Below are 27,137 nucleotides of genomic sequence, written 5' to 3'. Positions count from 1 at the left end.
ATAGGGAAAATGGTGTACAGATGGAACAGCCTCTCAGTCTATACAAATGCAAGTAGATGATTGGTCGAAAAATACACCTGTAACAGCGTGCGGCATGCGCAAAGGTTTAAACGGTCTTGTGCAGCTCAAATTATTTCATTATCATTTGGACTTTCGTAAATTTTTAAAAATAATAATAATTATAGTTTAAAAGTTTAAAGATAAAAATTATTTTTTTTTCCACTAATGCTGAGCGTTATATACAGGAAGCATCTAGTAACACAAATGTTATGAATGGGAAAAATTAACATAGGAATATATAGAAGTGATCAAGGGAATAATTTTGTGAACTTAATAAACGGGAAAAGTTATTATGTGGGGATGTCTTAAGTGAGTTTTACTGTATCTATGAACTTTATGGCCGGTAAGCTCTATTTCTAATGAAGTAACCCTTGCAATGCTATGTCCATTGAAATCTCTTATCCATGTAGAAGAATGGTGGCTGCATGTACTGCAGCTTACCCCCTCCACTGTGGTTTCTGGCCATTGTTCAGTTGTTTCCCTGAACTTTTGGGGCTTGGTGGCAGCCTCTAGGTTTAGGATGTCTGTTGGCGTTACTTTCAAACAAAAATTATAATGCCACCTTATTTTTCATTTGTGAAGTAAATTGTTAGGTATTGTTTATGACCACATTATGCAGGCATAGGAAAACTTATGAATTGGTGATTCTGCATCTAAATTATTTTGGATTTTGTTTGTTATCAATTCCAGCTCACAAAATATGTGCAGTCTTTTTAGTTTTTTTTATTCTGCTTTGGGTTGAGAGAATATTTGACCTATATAATATATCTTTTTTTCTTGTATCAGATTAAAGCTTCGTTAAATGTTATACCAACGTTAGCACTCTCACTAATTTCTAATAGGACTAGACAATTATTTTTTTTTACTTTATTTTTGCGATAATACTGTCTGTGTGAACTTGAACATGGGGAATATGTAAATATTGTTACGATTTATAATGTGGGGACAACTGGGTTTGTAAGGGATAGCCCAATTAGGTTTTATTACAGTTTTATTAATTACTAATATTTACCTTAATAAATGAATAATTGTTTGAAAAATGTATGGTCACAAATCGATGGCGATTAAAAATATTTTTCCTCAAGTCACTCAATGTCTGTCAAGTTCCGCAGTCCGCACTCCTCACTGGAGCTAGGCTCGACAGTGGTTCGCCCCTTGCCTCGCACCTGTCCACACACAGTCTTGCTCCAGTCATTGAACTTTCATGATCCAGTCGAACTCCGCGTCCCGCCACTCTCGGGTGAAGGGGGGAAGGGGGGGGGGGGGTTCCTCTCGCCCTCTTCGCCGATGTCGCACTTCCCTTTGCTCGGAACTCTCGCTGAACTGTCGCGGCACTCACCGGTCCATACCATCGTGGGACCCTCTCGCCAAGCTCCATTGCTGAACTCTCGCCTCAGTCCTCGCAGAACTCATGCGGCACACCCCGCGGAACTCTGTCGCCAAACTGTCACGGAGGCCGGCATCGCTGCTTAAGTAGTCTGTGGTGCCCTTCTCGAACCGACGAGAGCGGCTGTGGCAAGTCGCGTCATCGCGAGCCAACCCGACGCCTGAACAGTCGAGAAGGGTAGCGTCGATTCATGCTGCTCCGCGTGGCGGCCCGTGAAATTCGCAAAGCTGCTGAGCGGTAGATAATGGCATTGAGACAGGACGATGATGTCTGGGGGGGTAGGGGGGTAGTGAGGACCCTTGTAATCCGGCCAGCCACGCGTGACATGCCTTACGTCAGTGAACGCCACGTGACACGGCGCGTGACGTCAGTGGCCGTGCAGGGCCGCCAGCCAGCTCCGAACCTGGCACGTGTCACGGTCCTGTCTGCGTTCGTAACAATTTTTTTTATTTCTTGCTTGATAAATTTTATCTTCACGTTGAAAGGCATCTTATCAAACCTTTGCAAACCAAATTGAGTGAAAAATACATCAAATCCTGGGATTCAGAATCTAGTTTAATGTAAAAAAATATACATTGGCTACAGCTGCACAATAAAATGCCTTCATGATAAATGTTACCAGTATTTCCTGTGGGATAGTACAACGATTTGTGCAACCAACTGATCTACTGGGTGAGCTGTCTTCTTGGGTGAGCGGGTTAAAGTATGCTACCTAGCGTGCTAGTCTGCTAGATATGTGGTTGTTTGTGAGCTCAAATCCCCATGGGAGCAGATCATTTTCATCATTGAGCTTTTCCTGAAAGTTATTCATTGTTGTTTTAATTAGCCATTATGATGTGCCAATTGCATACGATAGGTATTTAATTTTGAAACTACTAGGTGCTGCAAGTATTCATTTTAAAATAATGTATTTTATACTTAAACTATTCTTAAACAAATATTCTCATTTTAGAATTAAAAGTGTTTTGAGATGTGGTCGTTAAGTTTGTGAGAGTGTGTCGATGCATTGCTATGGGTGTCACCGTTTGAATAAGGGCTAAGACTCCTGACTCGGGGCGTGATGTACCCCAAGTGTGCAAAAGATCAAGACATGACCCCTTACCGTGCTTTGTGCAAAAGACCTGGTCCGCTTTCAGCGTTGGACATGCTGTATGTTACTAAACATATGGGCTTTAAAGGTACATATCCCACACCGCCTCTTAACACCTCCACACACTCTCCCACGTGGTTGAAGAGAGACACATTTTTCCAGCAAGATCCATTTATTATATGCTTGCTTCCACACTACACTGTAGTTAACATAAAAACAAAATAGTAATAAAATGGACAAAACAGCTTATGTGAAGTTGAGTTCACCCACATTTCTGAACGATACCTCCGCGTTTAGTTAAATTATAAAAGTGGTTAGTCTTCTAAGGTTGGCCCCAAGGATGCTAGAAAGAGTTTAATTAATAAATAAGATTATAACAATTAATAAATCAGTAGCGTGCAACAATGACCGTCTGGGTTTTTGGATCGTCTGAAATTCGACTATGGTGAGCAATGGTCGCTGAGCACATTGTACGGCATTCCCACTGCAAGACACAAACACAGTTGGGATGTTAAAAATTTGTGCCCCATATGCTAAAAGCATAAGGCATACTCCTTATATCAATAAGACATGTTAATTGACACCAACCCGTTGCAGTATTTGTATTTAAAAATAAAGAAGATATGTAAACTTATTTTGGCTCATGGGTGGGTTCGAAGATGCCCAATTCTCCCTGGCGACAATAAAACAAATTAAAGTTGGTTATTTAAATGATCAGTGAGTGAAACTGATTCAACATAGCCTTTGGAAATAAAATAATAAACAAATTACAATTATTACTTTAATGAATGTTTTATGGCGCAAGGCACTGACACTAATGTGTCCCCTCCCCTGGATCTTCCTGTGGGGTGGAAAGTGTGCTGTTCAAAACGCCCTAGCGCGCACATCACATGCTGACGTACAAAGCTGGTGAACTATGCCAGGGCAGAGAGAAAGGGTAGAGGGTTTTGGAGTCTCATTGGGTTTCACGAGGGCATAGCCCCTGGACGGTGTCAGTTTAAAAGTGGAAAATGACAAAATAAAACATTAAAAGATCATGTATTTTAAATAATATTACTTAGATTTTTTTGTAGACTTTTGTAAAGAGTAAAACATGGCATACTTTTGCAAATCTTGTTTTTTCCCCTCATATTTTATTTTTATGCTTAATTGCTTGTATTTGTTTTAGTACTTTTTTTATGGTTAGTACCTGACAAATATTTCAAGCTCCTGCCACTGCTACACAAAAACCTAGAAGGAAAAAAAAACCAGTAAACATTGTCTTTGTAAGTGTTAAATCAACATATAGAGTATTAAGTAACATACTGACAAAAGAAACAGGACTGTCATCAGAACAGATGTCTGGACACTCATTTTCAAGTGGAAAGACTGTATTCCGTCAGCTTAGTCATCATTATACATTTTGTATTAAGTTGCGCCATGTTAGTTTTGAGTCAGTTGTGTGAATAAGAGTTGGGCAGTAATGAGAAAAGTGACAACATTTGACCAGTTCTCAGCTGGCTTGGCTATACTTTAGTTGAATAACTTAATGTTATAACTACTTTAACAAGGCTGTGTTTTAGACAGTGTAGACAAACTTTTTTGACTATTTTTGGAGCCTTCAGCAGCACTGTGTGGTTACTATCAAGTTCGTTCAGTCTCTACTGTGTTTAATAGTTCCCTAGCATCCAGGGGTTCTCTCAAAGTTGTTTGGTTTCAGGTGTGTTAAGATGTGTATTTTGTAGCTATCTAATGTTTTCTTGAATGATTTTTTGGTACCAATCAAAAGATTATGGTTTTAGCTAATCGTTAAAATCAGGATATTGATTTATTTTTTTTCTCTAGCTTTCAGTTTTGGATCTTGATGTGCTATTATTAAAGGAAATAGTGGTCCTAAAAAGAGGTCATTTATTTTTAATCCTTACCTTGGCATTCCAGTTAAGTGGGTTATTATTACCAGTTCTACCTTGCTGTGTCTGTTTTCATACTATAGCCTGTGTAATGTAACTTGTGTGGAACTAGACAGTTCTCAAAAGTAGTTCCAGTGGCACCCATTTCAAAAATGTCACTTGCAAAGCAAGAACGAACAATCACATGAAGTAGTTTACAATCACTGTTGACATATCAGGGCCAGAAGGTACTACTTTTAGAAGTGTCAAATTTGAGACAAGTTACATGCAACAGACTGTACCTTCTACTTGCAGTGTCGTTCGTATACTGGGCCTCATGGAGCAATGAGAAGGGACTTCTAAGGTGTAGCAGTGGCTGAAGTAAGTGACTTTAACAAGCTCTTCAATGTAAACATTTATTTTCTCCACATTCAAAGGTTTCATCTGTTTGCTAGTACTTTCCATCAAATCTCTTGTATCACTCTGACTTTAGAGTAGAAGGTCATAACTTAGTTTAGTTTTTCCTTTTGTTTGCTTATTTGTGGTGAAGCTCTGTTCTTTTGTTATTGTGTCGTAGATCTGCTGTCAGTTTTCACATACTTTCTTAAGTTTTGCTCTGTTTTAAATTTTGAGCTTTGCTAGTTTAGTTTATCTGATAATTTCTTACACTTTTATTGAACCACCCAGTACTGTGATCAGCACTCCTTAGTTTCATCTGTCTAACCATCACCAAAGCTTTTTAAATTCTTGCATCTAATTTTTTAAACAAATTCCTCTCCAATTTGTAGAAAGCTTTGCTGTTTTAATTGGTAAATATACCATTTTTATATTTTCTAATAACAATTTTTTTCACTGTAGGAACTGTGATTATTTATTTGTTTTTACATAAAAGTGTTTTAAAAAAAAGTTAAATTCTCTTTCTGCCCTTTTGAAGTGTCTTGTAGTAGAACACTTTGAAATCGTGAGTAGTCTTTGCTATGAAGTTTTTCAATATTTGCTGCATTTTCTTCTGAATAGTGCCATGTTATTTGGTGAGTGACTGTTTTCTTTCTGAACATTGTTTTTTGCAAATATCGTGTTAACCTTTGGGGAAAGAGAAGCTTAAGTCTGCTTTCTTTACTTTTCTTCTGCTACAAAAGATGGGATAAGGTGAAATTTGAAACTTTTCCTTGTATACACCAATAACAATTATATTTTTTATGCTTTTCTGGTGCTATTAATTTGTAATGTGTTTATAAAACTGTTATATCTCATAGAGGTGATAAAGAAAACTTAAGCTCATAACTATTTGCACGAAATATCAAAACTAAAGGCTGCTAATGGACATAGTATTTTTTAAATGACTACATACACTGAATGTGTTATGGGCATGTGTTGTATTATTCAAAGTAATTTATAACAAACTGTGTACTTTGTGAGCAAAGAATTATTTGCAGCAGTGACTTACTCATTGCTGGGGCATGGTGGACTAATGCTATAAGTATAAGATAACCAATGTGTTTTACTATGTATCTGGTTGTGTTGTATTATTAACAAGCCAGACCTCCGGCCAGTTCAAATTGGTCCAACTATTACAGACATAGAACACATGAAGAAATTTGCTGTGTGCTTAAAATAACAGTTTGATTCCATCAGCTGTGATTATCAATGATTATTACGTGAAATAAAGTCTCTTGAGAACATTTACTGATTTTTACAGTTTTTTTTTTTTTTTTCCCTTACCGAAAATCAACAAAGCACAGAGCTTGCCATCTTCCAACCAAGTTAACATTTAATGACTAGAACAAAACTTGCTGAATGAACACCTTCACTGGCTCATTTAAACTGGTTCATTACATAGGAACAATATTATTTAAAGTTAGATGCTGAAATCTCACTGTAGCTTATAACTCATGAATGGTGGAGAGACAATGTAACATAGCATAGTTCCTGTCCCTTGCTACTAACACCACCTTAACTGAAAATGTGTTTTTTGATGTTTTCTTAATGTTTCATAATTTATACTCATGTTTCTTCTATTATGCACAGGCATTTAAGTCATATTGTTTGTGCTTGAATATTAATTATTATTTATCTGGGTTAAAAGTATTTTTTTATTATTTTTTCACTCTAATTTGTTGGCTCAGTTAAAATTAATATCTCTATTAATTATATTTTTACAATTATAAAGCATATTCTGGTTAGTGAGGCGACAACATAAGAGAAGGTTTAAAAATAAAAAGAAAGGATGACACGGGCATGACACATTGTCAGCAGTAAGTTATTTTCATGCCTGAAGTGTTTTTCGGAAAAAAAAAACCAGCATGTAGGCGCACGACTGCGCAGCAATGGACTAGAACTTTCGCTGGGCGCTACATTGCCAGCCAATCAGAGCGAGCCATGTGGTGGTGTGATGTGTCTTTCCAGACTTTGTGGAAAAAAAATTTTTTCCAGTATTATTCCTTACATGGTCATGTACCTGGTTCTGTATTGTGATTGGTCAGTTGACACGGGTTTGCCTCCCCTTTGTTTTGGCCTTTGTAAGGGGAGACAACTTCGTTGTTCTACTTAGTTGTCTAGCCAAAAAAGTACTCTATTGAAATGATAATTCATCCTCAATGTTGGCAACAAGACAGACTTAAAAACAAAACTTCAAAATCATTGTATATAAAAAATAAACTTTTCAAATGATTAAAGTGTGTTGTTACTATTCTGGGTTGTTTAGCCAGGCTAACCTGGAATATAACGTCCATATATGGCCAACTTATACAAAAAGGCTCAACTTGGGCCTACACTGTCACCTGTGTTCAAAATATTATAATTACCAAAAATATCCCAAAAGATGTCTATCAACAAAGCGCGAACCCCAGGTCTGAAATTATCTGCTACTCACGTTAAAATGTTAATTTGTAAGTAACCACCCAAAACATGATAGTTTCTGATGACCTTCAAGCAATGACTGTCATAACTGCCTTTCTCTTCCACTAAGGAGTGGAACAGTCATGTGATCTAGCCTAACAGACAATCACAGACCATCTTAAAATTTATAATCAATAGCTGTACACTGTACAATTTAAATCCTCCCAAGATTCTAAAGTTAATTATTAAAATTACTTAAAAACATGTAAATCACCATGGCCGCCATCTCCTGACCACATGAAAAACAGGTACAGCATGAAAATACAATCTGGTTGCACAAAACAACTTCACTGACTAGCAAACAAAATTTTTTATTCGAGGTAACTGAAGGTTGAAAATCATATACATTTCAGTATTTAATTCCATGGTTGATTATTTTGGGCTGTTACCGATGACTATGGTCAAATGAAGTCTTGTTGAAAATGTCAAAAAGGTTTTCAAGTTGATTGTAGCCCGGACCACAGCTGTCCATCTCTTTTCCACTACATTAATATAGTAATTCTTAGCGACAGTCCAACACACAACCTCTTGGTACATCGTATTGATGCTAACTTATCTCTAAGGCTGCCCTTCTCTTCCGAGAAAGACAACGTTGTCCATGTGACATAATTTCTGACAGATCACAAAATGCACAGAAAAAATATCAGCTAATTCTGATACATGGCAACAGCTTTTCAACCAAATCACAAGTGTTTCCCATGTACAAGCATCTCTGTCTCTCTCTCTCTCCAATACTTAATGTAACTGGCAAACTATTGCATCAGACAGTTTTAGGAACCATAGTAATAATTACAAAAGAAAATTATATGTACATAAAACTTGACCAACCAATAAAAAAAATAGGTATAATGAACTTCCAATTACTTTTGCACAATCAAGCAAACAAATAATCAGAAATACCTGCAAAAATTAAGTAATGTAAATTATGATCATTTAACACTGCAAATTCCGAAATACCTCTCTAAAAAATAAATGGCTGCTATTTACACAGTATCCAAAATCCTCACCAAATCCTGAATATGATCAGACAACATAACAAATTGTTAATCAAACTGCTTAACACATGGAGAGGGCCTGGGTTTTTACAAATTCTTACTTACAATTGATATCTTCTTTCTTTTCTTAATTTTTCTATTCTTCATATCTTATGATTTGGGATCATGGTCAAATTATCACAACTGATCATAATATTGTTTAGAATGTTTGAGGTGCTTGATGTGTAAATAATTATTACTTAAATTTAACTAATAATCCTGCTGATATGCTCTATTTTTCTGTTGACTTATGCCATGCATATTTAATTTGTGATTAGGCTTATATCTAACTTGGACACATTACATCTTATTTAATCCTTAAATCCTTATTCTTGTTTTGCAATTTTTCTTGTTTACTCAGATAAAGATGGTGGTCTCGGTACTATGAAAATGTCAGTGTATAAAATCAAAATGTTAAGAAAATTGTGTTGTAATTTGTGATAGGCATATTTGCCAAAAAATTTCAATTTTCCATTTTGTTCTTAAATGGCATCATACTGCAGTACCTATATTACTTAGATATGAAAATGAAGCTCACTTGAACGTCTTTCCACAAATATTTTAAGCTTGGCCTCTTAGATAAAACTAGTATTGATTAAAATGAAGCAAATATAACAGTCATTTTTGTTTGAACACTGATAAATATCATAAATATTCAGACAACTTATACAGCAAAATAGACATGAAAAAGTTGTGTGTTTGTTTACAATAACATTTTTCAATTAAGCGTTGTTTATAAAGAAATATATACTTATTTTTTAAAAAAAGTTTACAATTTACCTCGATTTGAATTAAATATGAGGTGTGTCTGGAAAGTAAGTAACATTTTGGAAATATTTGCATAAATAATGTTTTATCAACAGGAAATTTATTTTTACATGAAAGATCATTACTTAAACTATTTTTCTACTTAAATACCACCATTGTTCAGACATTTTTCATAGAGGGAAACCAACTTGTCAATACCCTTAACAAAGAAAGATGCAGTCAGTGAAGACAGCATCTGCTGAATTCAGTTTTTTTTTGAAATTTATGTAAATTCATCTCACAGCATTCTTATTGTGAACTGTCTGTTTTCACGAATTTTCTCATTCTTTTTTGCAACCAAACCATCATTGACAACAGAAGGCTGCCCACTCCGAGTTTCGTCGTGAACATTGGTGCGTCCATCATTGAATTATCGAACACTTTCTAACCATTCCATCCGTCATTACGTTTTCACCAGAAATCTGTACAAGTTAACGATGAATTTCAGCTGGCTTAACATTCTTTGCCTTCAAAAACTGTATTAAAGATCGCTCTGCACAGTCTGCGGGATCGGCAATCGTCTTAAACATTTTGAACGCTCACTAACAAACGTGAACACGACACGATCCAGCTGTAATGCCCTCAGCGTACAGGCAATAAACCAGACACACACGTGCGCATGCACGGAACTGTAACACTACCGATGCAGTGGCGGTGGAACGAAACTGTACTTACTTTCATGACATGCCTCGTGTTAACCTAGTTGTCTTGCAATATTTTTATTGTTATTTGGTTTCTAATCCTAGTTGATTTTTCCTTAATTGATGTCACTTTATTATGTATTTTATATTCTGATGATATATTATTTGGTGATATTTGTAACTGTAACTGTCTGTTCTTGTCTTTAAATATATTGTACGTTATGTCTTTTTTAGCGTGTGTTGTAGTCCCTGCAGGTACAGAGTGTCAGTTGGCTACCTGTTAGTTTTCTCCTTGCAGGTGGTGTATACCTGCACTTAGTGCCTGCATAAGTCTGACACTTGCATGCCTGTAGGGACTACAATGTCCTGTGCACCGTTTTGTGTGTAGAACCCATCTAAAAAGTTTCTTAACTGTTGGTGGGCATGCTACAAATTTAAATAAACAAATAAAGTCGTTGGTGAGCCCTTGAGCCCTACTCATTACATAATTTTTTTATAAATTTATTTTTGTAACATGTCTACTGACAGTTGTAAGACTTTGGTAGTGGGCATGACATGACACATACAGACAAATAACAAGGATAGCACTTTAAATATATATGGACTCTCCCCCTCATTGGCTCAATTGCAGGCAAGATAACATATGAGGAGGAGTGTATCACAAGTGATAATTTCTTAAAAAATTTTTACATCCATTCATGTGAATTAAAATATGGCATTGAATATTAGTAATTTATTTGTGATTGGTTACGTTTTGAAATGTAACTTTTTCCCATAATAACTGCTCATGTAATTTAGTGTGATTGTGTTCCAGGAATGGGCGTGCCAATTGCCGGGATCGCACCGATATTTGCCATCAGTTTTTTTGGCTTTGGGCTTGGAAAGAGACTCCAGCAAATAGACAATGACAAACCTCTGACGCTGCCACAGTTGTTCTTCGCGGGAGCCTTTTCAGGAGTTTTCACGACGACGCTTGCGACCCCCGGAGAAAGGATCAAGTGCTTACTGCAGGTGTGACTTGTGTGCTGCTTAACTCGGGGAAATTATTATTTTGCAGTGCTTGGATTAACAATACTTGGAAATCAAAGTAATATGCAGCTTGCTATGCAAAACATACATAAATATTGTATGGTACAGTTATAACCTATGAAAATAGCAGATTGCTGATGTGCCAATAGCTAGGGACCAGATTGTGTGAATTGCGATAAAACCGAAATAACACTGCAAAGCATGTCAATATAACATGTGTGCTGCTTAACTCGGGAAAATGAATATTTTGCAGTGCTTGTATTAACAATACTTGGAAATCAAAGTAATATGCAGCTTGATATGCAGAACATACATAAATATTATATAGTGCAGTTATAACCTATGAAAATAGCAGATTGCTGATGTGCCAATAGCTAGCGACCAGATTGTGCGAATTGCGATAAAACCGAAATAACACAGCAAAGCATGTCAATATAAACATATAACACCTAAATGAAAGTTAATACAGCATTTAGCACCGGAATGTAACTAAAAACAGAAAATCAATCAGCAGTTTGACAAAACTTAACGCAAATTACACTAATTTAATTTTCTGTCGTGATCAATTCATTGAATGTAATTTATTTAGCATCAATTTTATACCAGAATGTTTGATCTAAATGTATTAGAAAAAAAAATTATATTGTTTTATCTTGCATCTCTTACATTAGTAACATGATTTTAATTTGATGGCACATTTCAAACACATAAAAATTTGCAGATTCCTTTTTTTTTATTTTTCTGAGTATTTGTGATTCAAAAGCATCAGGTGTCAATCAAACTGAGAATATTAAGGTGAAATAAGTATTAAGAAAAATCTAAGTATCATATTTGTTGAATTATACACTTTTTTATTAATAAAAATTAATAATGGGTCAAATCCCAAGTTTCTTGAATCCAAATCTCGAATCGGAATCTTAAAGTTTGCTTCGAATCCACCCTTAATCTGAATCCTGGTTTCAAGAGTCAAAAATGAAATGTGCAAAAAATAAAATTTTTAACAAAGCTAAAATGCTTTATCATAGCACCTGTTTGTTGCTGGGATTGTTAGCAACATTTTAAATTGATAATTTCTAATGATTTTACAGTATTTCAAATGTTGCTGACCTATACCAACCAACCAATTTTAGAATATCACATATGTATACCTAACTAACCATTTGATAAAATGATAAACTACTGGAAGTATCACAATGTCATCTTGCAGAATGATTTGAAAACATGCCAGGAAATTATAAAAAATTATTTTCAAGGGTTCCCCCCCCCCCCCTTCCTCCCTTTTAAATAAAACAAAAATTACTGATTGTTTTTACAAAATAAAAACAGTTTTGGGTTTCAGAAACTATCCCAAATAATATACATAAGATCATCTCCAATAACTTTGTTAAATTCAACCAAAAAATTAAAATAACTTATTATTGAATAATTAAAACACGTGGTAGGTACTAAATGAAGCAGTACACCAACTCTTATCTTTTGGCATATGGCATAAACAGGGCAACACCTACACAATGTGTACCTTTCTAGATAACAACTATAGTCCGTGAAATCATGGGGACATGGCAAACTTACATTAAACATATTGTAACATGTCTTCACATACCATAAACAATTTATAAAACGTTAAGTGTAAACAAACGAGATGGTAGGTTATTATTCACCATATTATTTTTCAATTTTTTTCGAACATTTTACGGGAAACCACGTATTTTCCCATTTCAAAAACCAAATTTTTGTTTCAAGTTAAGTATTGAAAGAAATGTACGTAAAACCAGGTATAAATATAAAATGTGTTGCAGCTTATACTGTAAATAAAGCCATCCTTTCTTTTTCCCCCTTCTAAATAACCAAAGGTAAGAAGATACAAGACATTCAAGCATAGCGCAAAGAACAACTCATCACATTTGTGGTGTTCAAAAATAAAATCGATGGGCTCTGTAGTAAAAAAATTCTTCTTCAATTGAGATTGCAGGCTTTTGCAGCCATTGTCTGAAGTTGCTTGGCTTCTGGGTTGTAGCTGCGTCCAAGGTGAATAATTCACCAACGTTTAGTCGACGTTGCAGTCACCATCATCAAGGTAGAGTTATATACTGAGGTTATTACAAGTTCTCCTGCCTTTTTAGTACTCTTGCCTGAGAGGGGAGTGATTCTCGATTGGCTGCAGCTGTGGGCCAATCACAGCCTTCCTTTCGTCTCTTGTTGGCCTGTTGGTTTGGCAATTGGAGCTGGGCTTCTGTGATTAGCTGGGGGTGCTGGCAAATCAGTGGCCTCTTCTCTTCTGATCGGCCGGGCTGTTTGGCGACCTGTCTTTTGTTCATGGTTGCTGATATGTTCTTTAATTAACCCTTGTGATTGTCTGCCAGTTTGTCCCATATATACCTGGCCACAAGAGTACGGAACGTTGTACACACCAGGTAGGTTTTCGGCTGGAGTTTTATCTTTTACAGATGTCAGAGACCCTTCAATCTTGTTTATAGTTTTGAGAATGGTATGAATTTCATGCTTCCTAAGAATTTTTGCCTCTTGGTCTGAAATTCCTTTGACATATGGAATGAAGGCTCTATTAGAAAGATGCTCTTTCTTTTACTGTTGAGGTGGCTTCATGGCTTTCCTATTTCATATTTAGAATAACCATTTACTTAAAGAGCACTTGTTAGATGTTTCATTTCTTCCCAAATATTGTCTTCTTTGTAAATGGCTCGAGCTGTGGTGACCAAAGTTGAGATGACTGTTCTCTTCTGAGATGGAGGGTGTTGTGAACTCTCCTGTAGATACCTGTCTGTGTGGGTTGGTTTTTCTATAAATACTGTGGCCGATGTGGTTATCCTCTCCTCTGTGACTAAGAGCCCGTCTACAATAGTCCGAACCTGTGCGTGGTCCGTGTCCTTATCCGAATGTGAGTGACGTCACATTGTCTCACCGAAAACTGCCCTGTCCACAATTGCGATGTCCGATGTCCGAATGTATTGATTTCTAAAGTTGTCACCAGAGCGCAGTAAATGTGCCAAACCAAATGTTTTTGTTTATTGTTTTGATGCTTTGTAGTTTGAGATTGAACTTATGAAAGTTGTGGGAGTTCAATATTATATATTTATTCAGATATTTAACAAAAACAAACACCACGTTTTCAAACGGTAACCGGAAATTCAAATATTGTGAGTGTTCTGTTCTTTTTCTGTGTCCGAAGTACACAGATTGGGACAAAAAGTTCAAATTGACGAATGTGTTCGGACCAGGTAGGTTCGGACCTTTGCCCACTTGACGCATGATGTCAGAGGGTCACGTGGACCAATCAGCGATTAGTGTCCTTAGGACACAGTTTAGGACATTGCTATTGTAGACGGGCCATAAGACATCCAGAAAAGGCAGTTTTCCTTCTACAGAAAGTCAACCCACACAGACAGGTATCTACAGGTGAGTTCACACCACCCTCCATCTCACAAGAGAACAGTCGTCTCAACTTTCACTATCAAATTATGGAGGCTGACCTTTCAAGTCTAAATGACAACCTTATCTTAGATTATCTACAAGACCTAAAATAACAACAAACAAATTACGCACAACGATCACACTTAAAGTATACAAAAAAAAGAGCACGTGTAACTGATTACACATTATAGAAGTGAAACTTCTTTGGCAATTGAAACCTCAACTCATAAGTATATTGTAAGAGGTATATCTCTTTGGCTAAGTACCTGTTTTCTGTCCTTTTTCACATCAGAAACATGTCACAACAAGTTTTCACGAAAATGTTGCATTAAAATTTGGTCTTGAAATTTGCATTAAAATTCGGTCTTGAAATTTTACTTTCATCACGCCCAAAGAAGTTTCACTTAAAAAAGTGATTTTATCCATTGACCTACTTTTGCTTTCAGTTCAAAATCTGTGTAAGTTTTGTTTTTGACTATAAAACTACTACCTTTAGTATGACTGCAAGCGATATATCCTCACACTCTCACTGCGAATGCTATAACAGTGTAAATCCACTGATGTTACGAAGTCACGGTCAATAAAGATGTGTTTTCAGTGTTTCCAAGGGAAATTTTTACTTTTTCAACATATAATATGTATACTTAAGGGAAACTGAAGTGCACATTTAAATAACATGTTTAATGGTTATTATTCAAATGGCATTAGCTAGATCAAAATCAGTATATCAGGAATCATTCCTGCAGTGAAGTGATTGGGTTAGTGAACGAATAAGTTCATCTTAATTAAGATTTTGCATTTAGTGAAAGTGCATTAAAGCTTGGTGTTCTATGCATTTAAATGTACTCTCATATATTATTTTTCTTTTATGATTTCATTTTCGCTCATATAATTTTAACTTCTCTTTTCATCTCTGTTCAGTTGTGCTTGCTCTATAGCCAATTTTTTCTAATTGGCTTGCACAAAAAAAGTTTTCATCATGTTTTATTTTTTAAATACTCAACACTGTTTTTCACAAGAAATCAGAACTGTAATGTAAATGTTTGGGAATCATGGTAGTATTTGTGAGATCTAAATTACTCAGTTTACAATAACCAGTTTATGAAATAAAGAAATGTTGTTTATGTGTGTACATGCTTTTGTGTGTGTCTGCATATGTACATACATATGTGCATATATGTGTCTGTAAATAAATATTTGTTTTTAATTATCAATGATTTTTGGTAATATTTTCATCACTTGAGCATGTATCCCATATTGCAGTAATTGATAGTTTTTGACAGGCTACATTTCTAAAACTTATTTTTCTTTATAAGGTTAACATCAATTGAAAAGTTGAGTAAAAAATGTGGGACAAACATTATAGAAGAGCTTCTGTTGCAGAAAACCAAGACAGTAGTGTGTTCAAAATACAAAAAACAAGCTAAGGTCGGCTACTTTCAAAAATAAATAATTAAATATATGTAGAATCACGAAGAAGAAATTAAATCGTTAAAATAATAGAGAACTATTTTATCTTGAAAGTTTTAATGGCAATAGTGATGCATTACTGCTGTGTGAATTTTTTTGTAATTTTTCCATTGCCTAACGTAAGTCTACAAAAACACAAAAGACTGGACTGGGCAAAGCAACTAAATATAAAATGCACAGGCCAGAAAAACAAGTGGCATTAGTCATAAAATTGAATTAAAGTTTCTGAATGAAGAGAACAGATTACAAGCCCTGAAATGTTGTGATGTCTTATATTCTGTCTTTCTACTTCCCTTTTTTTTATTTTTTTTATGTCCTCTGTGTTTGAATTGTGCTACTTTTCATGTTTGGTTTGTATGAAAGTTTTGCTTGAACCAATAATTTTACCACTAGGGCTAAGGATATTAAAGAATTGAAATATTTGCACTATCATCCTTAAAGAAAAGCCTCATTAAAGACTGCACTTAAAAATACAAGCAAGTAGTCATGACAGCTACCAAAAGAGTAGGTTTGTTTTCAGCAGGCTGATTAGTGATTATGAACACTCGTTGAGACATGCAGTATTCTCCATGCACTTCTGAAACACATAATGTATTTGATGATTATGAATCAACATGCGGTGTGCATTTCGTTATAATGAATGAGACGTGTGAGCCATGGTATAAATCAGCGATGTCAAAAAGTATAACTGATAATTGAAATATATATTTTTAGTATTTTACTTTCTTATCTCAAGCAATTAAAGTGTTGCCTAATTTGGTTCATAATTATTCAAATTAAAGATGCAGTACACAGTTTTGTTACCATTTTTTTTTTTTTTTAAGTAGTGTATTGCCAAATTATAAATGAAACCACTGTTCATCAAAATAAAACAGTTCCTAAACACAAATATTGTTGATGTTAAACGTGAGTTTTGAAAAGTTTGACTTTGAAACACACTCAAACTATACTAAAAGTAAATTGTGCCTCTAAAATTTCAATCTATATTTTACTTTTACATATTGTAGTTAAATTACTTAGCGAATCTTTCTTTAGTTAAATACCATCAACTGACACACGTGGAAAATAATGTAGCACCAATGTTATAAATACCATCCAAAATGTTTTTTTCATACTCAAAGGTTAACGTATGTACGTACCATCATATTGTTACGATTTATGATGTGGGGAGAACTGGGTTCGTAAGGGATAGCCCAATTAAGTTTTATTATAGTTTTATTGTTTACTAATATTTACATTAATAATAACATAATTGTACTTAAAAATGTCCGATCTCAAATCCTCAAGTCACTCAATGTCTGTCAAATTCCGCAGTTTGCACTCCTCCAAATAAAAGTGTTTGAAATGAATTTTGAATTTTATTTTTTTCACAGTGAAAAACTTGCATGTTTTTTTACAAAATAGGTCCATTCACTTCCGCCAATCGTTACTCCCAGTTCTGTGCCTTAACGAAAGAATGACCCTAGCGATCTTATCGTCTAGGTACAAAGAAACTCGAGAACTCTGTCCCGGTGGACTGATGGACCATTTGGCCGCACATCTGGGGCCAAAATTTGAATTCAAGTCTGAAACTAAGAAAAAACTAAGGTTGTATTACATAAGTTGCAACATGGCCACAGCCCCAGACATTAAATTATCCGCCTCTGTTTGCTCAACAAAGGTTATTTGTGAGCCGCCAAACGGCGTGACCTCTCGGCGCGGCCCTCGAACGACGACTGACAAGACAAAGCACAGTACAAAAACCACACAGAACAGTGCAAACTGGGACTTCCCTGTAAAAGCTGTGTTCCTATTGGTTACAAAGATTATTCTTTGATTTTTTTGGTACTATTCGGTGATTCCCCGGTCAGAGAGCTTTCCCATCCGCCTGTCAAACATCTCTCTCTATAAACAAAGGATGCAATAAGTACCGTCTTATTATTTCGGCACCATGGCACCGCGTAGGTATCTTTCTTTGTTTCTTTCACAGATACCACTGTCTCACGTTCTATAAATGTCCCAAACACACCATGAAACACACATGTAAAAATATAGTTATCAAAAGAACATTAAAATGATGTAAAATATTGTAAATCACACATAAATAGTAACCTAGCCAACCATGTGAAAATTCATATAAAGATAGTAATTTAATATCAGAATTATTTACAAGAAAATTCCAAATGATGAAACATAAATACAAAACTCGGTCACCAAGACGTTTATCTATATAATCAGCCTTATACCACCTTACTTAAAAGCATCACGTCTAAAAAATACTCTGTAATGTTGGGGAGGGCAGGGATCTTGCAGTGCCACAAGTTTGCAGAAGAAAGGGATTATAAGGCACCTGGTAGGCCAGAAAACATTTTTATTGATCCTGTTGAAGTCATTTTCAAGAACTGAGATATGAAATGAAGCATATGTATTATATTTCATACAAAGTTTTACTACTTGTGAGATTGAGTACATTTTTAATATAGTCAAACCTGGTCTTGAACAAGCAGATCAAAAAGTGTTATGAAGAGTGCTTTTGTTTTCTGACAAACTGGTTTAGTAACTGTTTTCAATGTGGAAATGTTTCTGACACCAACTTACATCAGAGTTTTCTTAGTTTATTTGAGATAAGATTTAGTATCTACGTTGTTATCAAGCTTAGGCGAGTATTGCACCATAGTAAAACCTTACTCGTTGACACACTACTTGTTTTGAGTAGCATTGATATCACGTGATTCCCGCTGTGTCAGAAGTGGATCACTTTGTCACCTGAAGTGCGGCATGGAGATTCTTGCTGTTCGACTCTCGTATTGCCTGGAGACTGTTTTAAGCACTTCACTAAAGGTTTCTTCTGAATATTTCTTCTTACGGAGTTCCTGCTTTATTTCAGTTTGTTCACGCTTTATTTTGGATGTTTCAGAGCTAGTGTCGATTAACGGAGTCTTGAGGATAAAATCCTCAGTTTTTTAGTTCATCAACTTAAACGCGCAATGTTTGAACAAGCGTAGTTCATCCAATTTTAAGGTATCCATGACAATTTCCTTAATTTTTCCTGGTTCCTAAGTTACTATCTTTTTAGGCGATAATTTAAATGCATTGATAGAGCATCTTGAGTTAATTCAAGAGAAATTTCATTGTCATGGAGTGAAATAAACCCCAGAAAATTAGGCGGATCAACAGTCAATGAATCAGTGATGAGTGACATCTAATACAAATAGAAGGAACATGCGTCTTCTGCACAGATATAAAGTTATTAGGAGCGTACATGCACATCTAAGCTGACCGTGGACACATGACCGCAAAATGTGTGTTTGTAATCTGCCTGTAGGACTAAAGTTGGTTTGCACGGCCAGGTGAGGAAAACTTGAGAGCAAAAATGTAGCAAGTTCATCAAATGAAGTAAAACTTTCCTTCACCTCAAGTCACGATGGCGATCCAGCGCAAGTCTCGTGAGTGAGTGGGGCTGGAACAGGAGAATCGAGGAGAATCTGGGTGTGAAAGAGAACAGCACAAGGCAGTTCAGCTCGCACTGCGAGCAGCGCCCAAATGAAGGTTTGCTGATGCATGGCAGTTGTGATCAATCAAATAACCTCATATCACTGGGATGAAAGCATGGCTTGTTGCTGAATATGGCAAGCTGCTGATGACTTGATTAGTCAGCATAATAATGTGTGTGATTAAACATCAGTAGGGGCAGGCTTTTTTCGCGAAAAGATCTGAACACTTACTAGACTGCAACAATGCATACACGCGCCTGTGGTTTCTTCCTTGTGATTGGCGGCCGTCTGCAAGAGAAGTCGTTGCCTTATTTGACCGAGCCACTCAGGACGCGTTTACGTTCACACTGAATCACTGTGATTGGTGTTGTTACAATCGATATGTACCTGGGAGAAACTCACCCAATCACGAAACACAGGCGGTGCTAAAGTGTTTTAACTTTCATCTAGTCTGGAAATCTTTTCGCGAAATCTGCATGCCCCTAAACATCAGTTAATAATTGTTAGGCACACTATGTGACAGTGTTGCATACTTTGTAAGAGCTCATGAGTTATTTTGTACACATTTATCTAAGAAACAATTGTGGGTATATTCTTGGCCTGGGACTCACCATCATCGAGGTTGCCTGTATTAAATATGTAATACTTACAGGATGAGCCAAAAGTCATGAAGGGGTTATACCTGTGGATAAGATTTTTATTTATTAACATTAGTTGCCATTGATTTTTCACAGACTTCAAGACAGAGGATGGGAGATTTACACTTAATGTGTGGAATACAGTTTGTGATAATCAATGGAAACTAAATAATAAATAAAAATTTATTCACATTTATAACCCCTTCATGACTTTTGGCCCACTCTTTGTACTAATTTATTAATTTTTTTCCAAATTTAAATTTTTGTTGGTGAGGGAAGCTGCTAGCTGTATATGCACATACTAAAGAGCAATCACATTGGTACACAGTTAATTAACGTTGTAGTTGGCATGGATTCAGATTTTCCATAATTTTGTTTGAATCATGCTTAAACAACACAATATATTTTAAATGAATTTTTTAAGTGACAACGTCTAATAAATCGATGAACGCCGGCTGCACGCACGAAAAAGTGTCCCGTTATGCACATTGTCCCGTTACACTGTGTCCAGTTATGCTCATTGTACGCTTGCGCTGCATCTATTTCTCTTCCACTCGATTGGAACAACTATCAATTTGACTTTTTCGAGGCACATTAAACTTGAAACACTCCCATTCGTTTCCTACTTTTCCTATCATTGTCCTATCCTTAACAGAATAACACAGATTGGAAGAAGTTAAATAGCAAACATGTATAAAAGTTATAGTTAAAATAATCTCTTCGTTAGAGTAATAAACATATTTGAATTAATGAGTTCAAATAAAAGTAAATTTATCAATTACATTGTAGATTTTATTTCACTCCTTCTTTGTACCCATACGAAATAGTGATAATTCAAAAAAAGAAATTTATTCATAAAAGTATGCAATCATTTCATCAATGTTTTGTTATGACGTCACATTAAACTATCGTCCGTAAACCGACTTTACAGACAACCAATTATTGCTTGTTATTTTATCTTGAATATTGACATGGTCGTGGGTATGCATACTAATGGGCACCACCGTGTCTAGGGGGCACAGACCCTGGGTGTGACGTCACCCACATGGAAGCGTGACTCGTATCCCCCTTATCCCAATTACCATTAACCCCTGAACCTGGCCTGCTCTCAGCGTCAGGCACGCGATGGTTGTTGCTACAGTTAGGTCTCATGGCGTCCCACACACTGGTCTGCAGCAACTTGTTCGCATGGGGGTGGACACAGATGAAAAACACAGGAAGTACGGTGCTGATTTTTAATACACGCCTTGGCGTCACATGCCTGTCGTATGCAATTGCAATTTAAAGTAGAACTGCAAAAATGCCTGACGGCACGACTAGTTTATAAGAAGTCCAGAGTCACCTCGTGGTTGGAGATTAGGTTCGCGTTGGTTTCCGAACTCAGACTAGCTGATTTAATATTTAATTAATAAAACATTGGAGCCACCGAGGTAAGCTCTGAAAAAGCCAAAAGCGATTAGAAAGTATTAAAGAGACGGGATGAACAGTTCAGTAAAGTACTCAAAGTGCTGGTTGCGTCTTACCTCGAGTGGCGATGAGAAGAGACTGGGTCGAGAGATGGCCGCTGAGGTAGCTGGACAGGTGTGTCTGATGCCGAGTTGAAAAACCCGTCAGGTCATTCAAATTTGTGCCGTTAATGTATTGATATTAAAATAGCATATTACTTTTAAAATTATAACATACGTTTTCCAGCCTCAAAAACATATAGTAAATTACGTTATCACATTACAGCTCCAAATTATTAAATATATGAATGGCCTTTGGCATATTCATGCCCATTGCTGCAGAGTTGTAACTTAAACATAGTAAACTTATAGAATGTTTTCGGGATCCTGAAGCACATCTACACTTGGGGAATAAAAGAAAAAGGTTTACACTATCATTTAAGTGTTTGTTAAGGGAACGAGGCACTGGCTCTACTGCACTTTCTTGCGGTAGTGTGTGGTATTGGCGGCGTGCTATTCAAAACACGTCGCAAGCACGTCGCTGGCGGGAGGTTTGAGTTAAGTCGGGGTGATAGAGGGTGATGGTGGGGGCATTAGGGCCTGAAGTGGGGCAAGGCACATAGGGCTTGAGGGAGGGCAGAGCCCCGGTCGACATTAATATGATATATGTTATCCTAGACTTGGAGAAGACTTTTGTACTCTCAATCATAATTTATATTTCAATGTTTAAATTAGTCATGTTTTTGAATACAACAAATTAATTGGTCGCTGATAGCCCATCTGTTCCTGCACGCCGTAGAATTTGTGAGAAGTTGTATATTATACATATTGTTGTATAAAAATTTTTATTTTTTTATTGCTATTTGATGAATGGTACAAGACCATAGTGGATCACTTAAGTCGTTTATCTATAAGGCAGAGGTAATGTATAGAAAAAATCTTTTTATACATTAGTTTGTATGTTTTTTTTACATTAAGTATGTAATGAAATGTGTACAGTTAACCTTGATATATCTTTGTATACACATGTAATACTTAAAAATTTAAAATTTACAATTCAAACTAATTAAAAAAATGAATAAGGTTTTTCATGATAAACAATTTCATGTTATATTGAGAAAAGTCAACTTGAAACCACAACTGTCTACCAAGTTATAGTCAAGCCACTTAACTTTTTTTGAATTTAAATCTTTGAAACTGATTTGGTATTGTAAATAAAACAAAAGCACTTTGTTAGCTCTTCTTAAGCTTGTTCTGTACTCAGTGGGTAAGCTTTGAACTAGTACAGATGTTCATGCTTAGAAAACATCACCTGACAAAAACTGTGAAGCTGACTTCTGCCACAGCACAGCATTAAAATTTTTTTTGACAAACATAAAGTTTGTGTCCAAGCAATTGCATTAGCTCTGTATCTATGTGAAAATTAATCAACTCAAACACTGCCAATTTTATATTTAGTTCTGCTTGTTTCACAAAAAAAGCTGGTAATCTTTTGTAATCTCATGATATAATTATTATAAACTGTCCAAAAACTTTAACCAAAAAGGTTTTTGCATTAAATGTATTGCATTTTGCTGGGACAAAAATGTTGGTTTGTAGTAATGAAGCATTAGTAAAACCGCCATTCTTCAGTATGGTGCTTTACTTTAGTAATCAGAATTTATGATAAATTTAGTCTAAAAAATATTCCAATTTAGACTTGTATAAAGGCTTTTAATGGATATTCCTTTAACACATTGGTTAATTAACTCAACACTGTTGAGAACATATATTAATATGCAATGTAAAATTTAACCATATAAAACGCTGAGATCTTAATAATGCTAGAATGTGAAACTTCACTTACAAATACATTAAACATTGATTTGAATTAAAAATTGTCAACATACTTAATGCAGGGCATGTATGTCCCAAAAGACCAAGGATTTAACGGCCATACTAAGCATAGTCCGAGTTGGAGTGAAAGTGTAACATCCAGAGCAAAAATTTATACTAAAAACAACCAAAGGTAATGAAGTGGGACTGAACAGAGACATATCGTCGGTCTAATTAGCAAACCTCGTAACTCCACTTTTTGTCAAAAATTGTTTTTTGGTACTATTATATACTCAGTTATGTGTTCTATTACCATTCCAAAGATCATAACAATAAACAATCCCTATGGGCTACAATCCTATTTTCAGAAAACCTCTTATCTCCAGCTGTCGATTTTCTGCATATTAGCATACCTCGTAACTCCATTTTGTTAGTAAACAAACACAGTGTTATTGTTGCACTGTCTATTAATTTTTTTAAAATATTATTCTAATTGTTTCGATATTGTTTGAACGTATGGAGCAGGTACATTTTATTATTATCTCACACTTTAACTATTATCCATCGGTTATTTATGCGTGCAAAACACTTATTGCAATAAATTATACTTTTCAAACTTTTGTAATACAGGCCATAATATCAAATGTTTTTGGAGGTAATGTCTAAACTATTTTATACAATTTAGCTATCCATTCATCATTTCAGAATGTCAAGAGCCAATAATGATTTCGGCATGGATCTCATGAGTATTCCTTGTAGAACATCATACATTCTTTACGATATTGGCACTTTCATTGTTTTCTTTTACTGTTTTCGATTTGAAAGCCAAAGATGGCTTCTGTTATCTGTGGAACGAGACTGAGATGGGCCTTGGTTCAAATGAGTTTGCTACAATAATTTGCAACTTCATCTTGTCGCAACTACCTTTGAGGAACGATGCCGACAAATTGATACTGTATAGTGATGGTTGCTGCTATCAGAACAGAAATGTGACTATCGCCAATGCACTCTTACAGATATCGGTGACAAAGTGTGTAACGATAAAGAAAAAGTTTCTGGAGGTCGGACACACACAAATGGAGGCAGACTCCATGCACTCGAAGAAAAAAAAAAGCTGAAAAACAAGAAGATTAATGTTCCAGCTGACTACATTGCAACTTTCAGGGAAGCACACAGAAATCCACGTCCATATGAAGTTCATTATTTGACTCACAGTTTTTTTTTTTTTTAAATTTGATCATGCTCAAGTGTATAGCTCTATCAGACCAGGCAGAATAACTGGGGATCCATGTGTTACCGACATCAGAGCCTTGAAGTACACTCCAGATGGGGTTATTTCCTACAAGTTGGGTTTCACAGAAGAGTGGAAGAACTTGCCTATTCTCAAAAAGAACATTACTGATAAGCCATTTAATCGTTTGCCAGCACTGTACACTGAGAGGCTGAAGATAAAGAAAACTATATACGACCATTTGCAGTCCCTGAAAACAACTATGGAGTCAGACTATCACTTATTTTATGATAGCCTTCCTTTTCAAAACTGAAGCATTGATTTCTGAGGGGTAATTTTTTTTTTTTACAGTTTATTGGAGTAATATTTATTGCCTCAGTTATCAGTATTTAAAACCTAGTTTTATCTTGATGTTCTTTCAAACGAATTCATAGTCAATGTTGATTTTATGTACTATACAATATTGCTGTTGTGTATTGTATACTGTCCTTACTGTTCAATATCGGAAATAACCCTTGTATTGTTAGAGATACGTTTTTATAATACACGAATAAATTTAGTGCTATAACTATTCATCTAAAAATTGTTCTAATATCAACATTAAGTTTACGCCAATAAGAAGATTTATATCTTATCAAACCTCGTATCTCCATATTTAGTTTGAATTTATGATTGTAAAACCTCGTAACTCCATTAAAAAAAGGTTTAATAATTAAAAACTGACACAGAGTTTGTTGATAAATGTCAGAGGGTGTTTTAACTTTTATGTGATGAATTAAACACATATTTAGTACAAACAAAAAAGTTATTCAGTTTTTTGCTTCTCTTGTAAAATTTGTCTTCAGGGAGTTACGAGGTTTGCTAATTAGACCGACGATATGTTGCTTTTGGAAGTTACTTTTGTTTTTATTTATTTTTGAGGAACCTGTTGTGAATAATAACTAAGAAGAAAAATTAAAAAAGTAGAGTTCTTGTTTGATGTATATTTAAGCACATATATATTGAGATTCCAGGATTGTTGGTTCTATAGTTCAAAAAACCACAAGTAGGTTTCTCTTTGTTATTTTCAGTCTGAATTTGCTCTTGTTTATTAGTTAGACTTACTCAATCTTTTTTCCTATACATTCTCTAAGAACATCCGTAATCATACTGTTTTCTTTAGTGTTGAATCTAGTTGGAATTCTAGTCTGAAATGTTACTAGTAATATTAGCAAACCAAAATGAGCTGTTTTCCAAACATATATTTCAAGAAAACACAGAGAATTCCTCATAGGGTTATGGTTTGTAATCAAAGATAAATTAGAATAGTAATTAGTTCTAGAAATGTGTATAATAGAGGTTCAAATATTTTAACTCTAGAGGACACAACAATAACAACACAAACACAAACTTTGATGAAAACAGACAGATTCCACAACATCTGGACGAAACAGTGAAGACACCTCATGTGAACCAAGTAGACTTATTTCATAGGTTGTTATGAGCTCCGAATCATTTAAAGACCGGCTTTATACTTATGCATTAATGTGAGGCATGCCAGATTTTGGGATTGAACCACTGACTCTTTTTTGGCACACCAAATCATCTAACATACTAAGTAATTCATAATATTTAGTGCATTCTTGTTTTGTAATTATATTTGAATAAAGGTTTCTTTATATTGAGAAAGTAATGGCTTTGTGTATTATGGGAGTAAAATGTAAAAATAGTACAATTATAAGTTTGTTATCTGATTAACTTTCGTAAATGGCCTCATAAAAAAGGAAGTGTATTGTGTTTTATTTTTAGTTAGGAAAAAATTAACCAATTATAAACTATTGATTACCAGATCCAGCAAGGAAGTGGTACCCCTCAAAAATACTCCGGTCCTGTTGATGTTGTGAAAAAATTGTATAAGGAAGGTGGCCTTCGAAGCATTTACAAAGGAACTGCTGCTACGCTGTTGCGAGGTAAATTAATTAAAATTTTAAACTAAGGCATTGAATGTTAAACTATTTTCCACTTTGTACAAGGTCTCCAAGGGAACTCCGGAAACAGTGGTGAAGTAGATGAAGAAAAGGTCATAATAGACAGTTGCCTAATATTTTGAGAGGTCTTCTGTGACCATGGGTCACCGAGACGTCATGCGTGTATGGCGTAGGTTGTAAGTTGGGCCCCACTTCTCTCCTCTCTAAGCTACTGTATCCAGAAATGATTCAAATTTATGCAGACTGAGTCATTGCCAAAGTGTTTTAGATCTCAATGTAATGTACAGGGTTTGTCACCGTAGGCCTCTGTGCATAAACGGATGTCCTAAACTTCTTACAGTTTCTTTTACCGAATAAGCACTAAGGAAATTAACACCATCTAGACTGAGTGATTACTTGTTTCCCACTTTTGTAATTGTGCTCTGCAGCAGAATAGTTGACAAGGTGATGTCATGATGCTATCCTCCTCTACTCTCAAGGACCTTCTGGAGTCCTTACATTCGTTGTCGTCATGTTTTCACAGTGTCCATCGTTACTGAGTGACAGTACGTCATGGGACGTCCCGAGATACGTGTTGTTAGATGTGTTTGTGCTGTGCAGCGGGATATTTGACAAGGTGATGTCATGATGCTAACCTCCTCTACTCTCTAGGACCTTCTGGATTCCTTGCATTCAGTGTCGTCATGTTTTCACAATGTCCGTCATTACTGAGTGACTGAACGTCATGGGACATCCCGAGATACGTGTTGTTAGATGTGTTTGTGCTGTGCAGCAGGATATTTGACAAGGTGATGTCATGATGCTATCCTCCTCTACTCTCAAGGACCTTCTAGATTCCTTGCATTTGGTGTCGTC

General features: G+C 35.6%; 1 protein-coding gene across 1 annotated transcript in view; it reads left to right on the top strand.

The window, feature by feature from the left end:
• The window catches only part of LOC134529070 (congested-like trachea protein), an 80,253-nt gene that overhangs the window by 8,391 nt on the left and 44,725 nt on the right, over window positions 1-27,137 (top strand). Inside the window, exons 3-4 of the mRNA XM_063362777.1 lie at window positions 10,600-10,796; window positions 26,144-26,264. Coding sequence (XP_063218847.1) covers window positions 10,600-10,796; window positions 26,144-26,264 — 318 coding nt within the window. The remainder of the gene's footprint in view (window positions 1-10,599; window positions 10,797-26,143; window positions 26,265-27,137) is intronic.

This window comes from Bacillus rossius, chromosome 2, assembly GCF_032445375.1.
Source record: "Bacillus rossius redtenbacheri isolate Brsri chromosome 2, Brsri_v3, whole genome shotgun sequence".
Classification (NCBI taxonomy): Eukaryota; Metazoa; Arthropoda; class Insecta; order Phasmatodea; family Bacillidae; genus Bacillus; species Bacillus rossius.
This window is presented reverse-complemented; position numbering and strand designations above follow the sequence as displayed.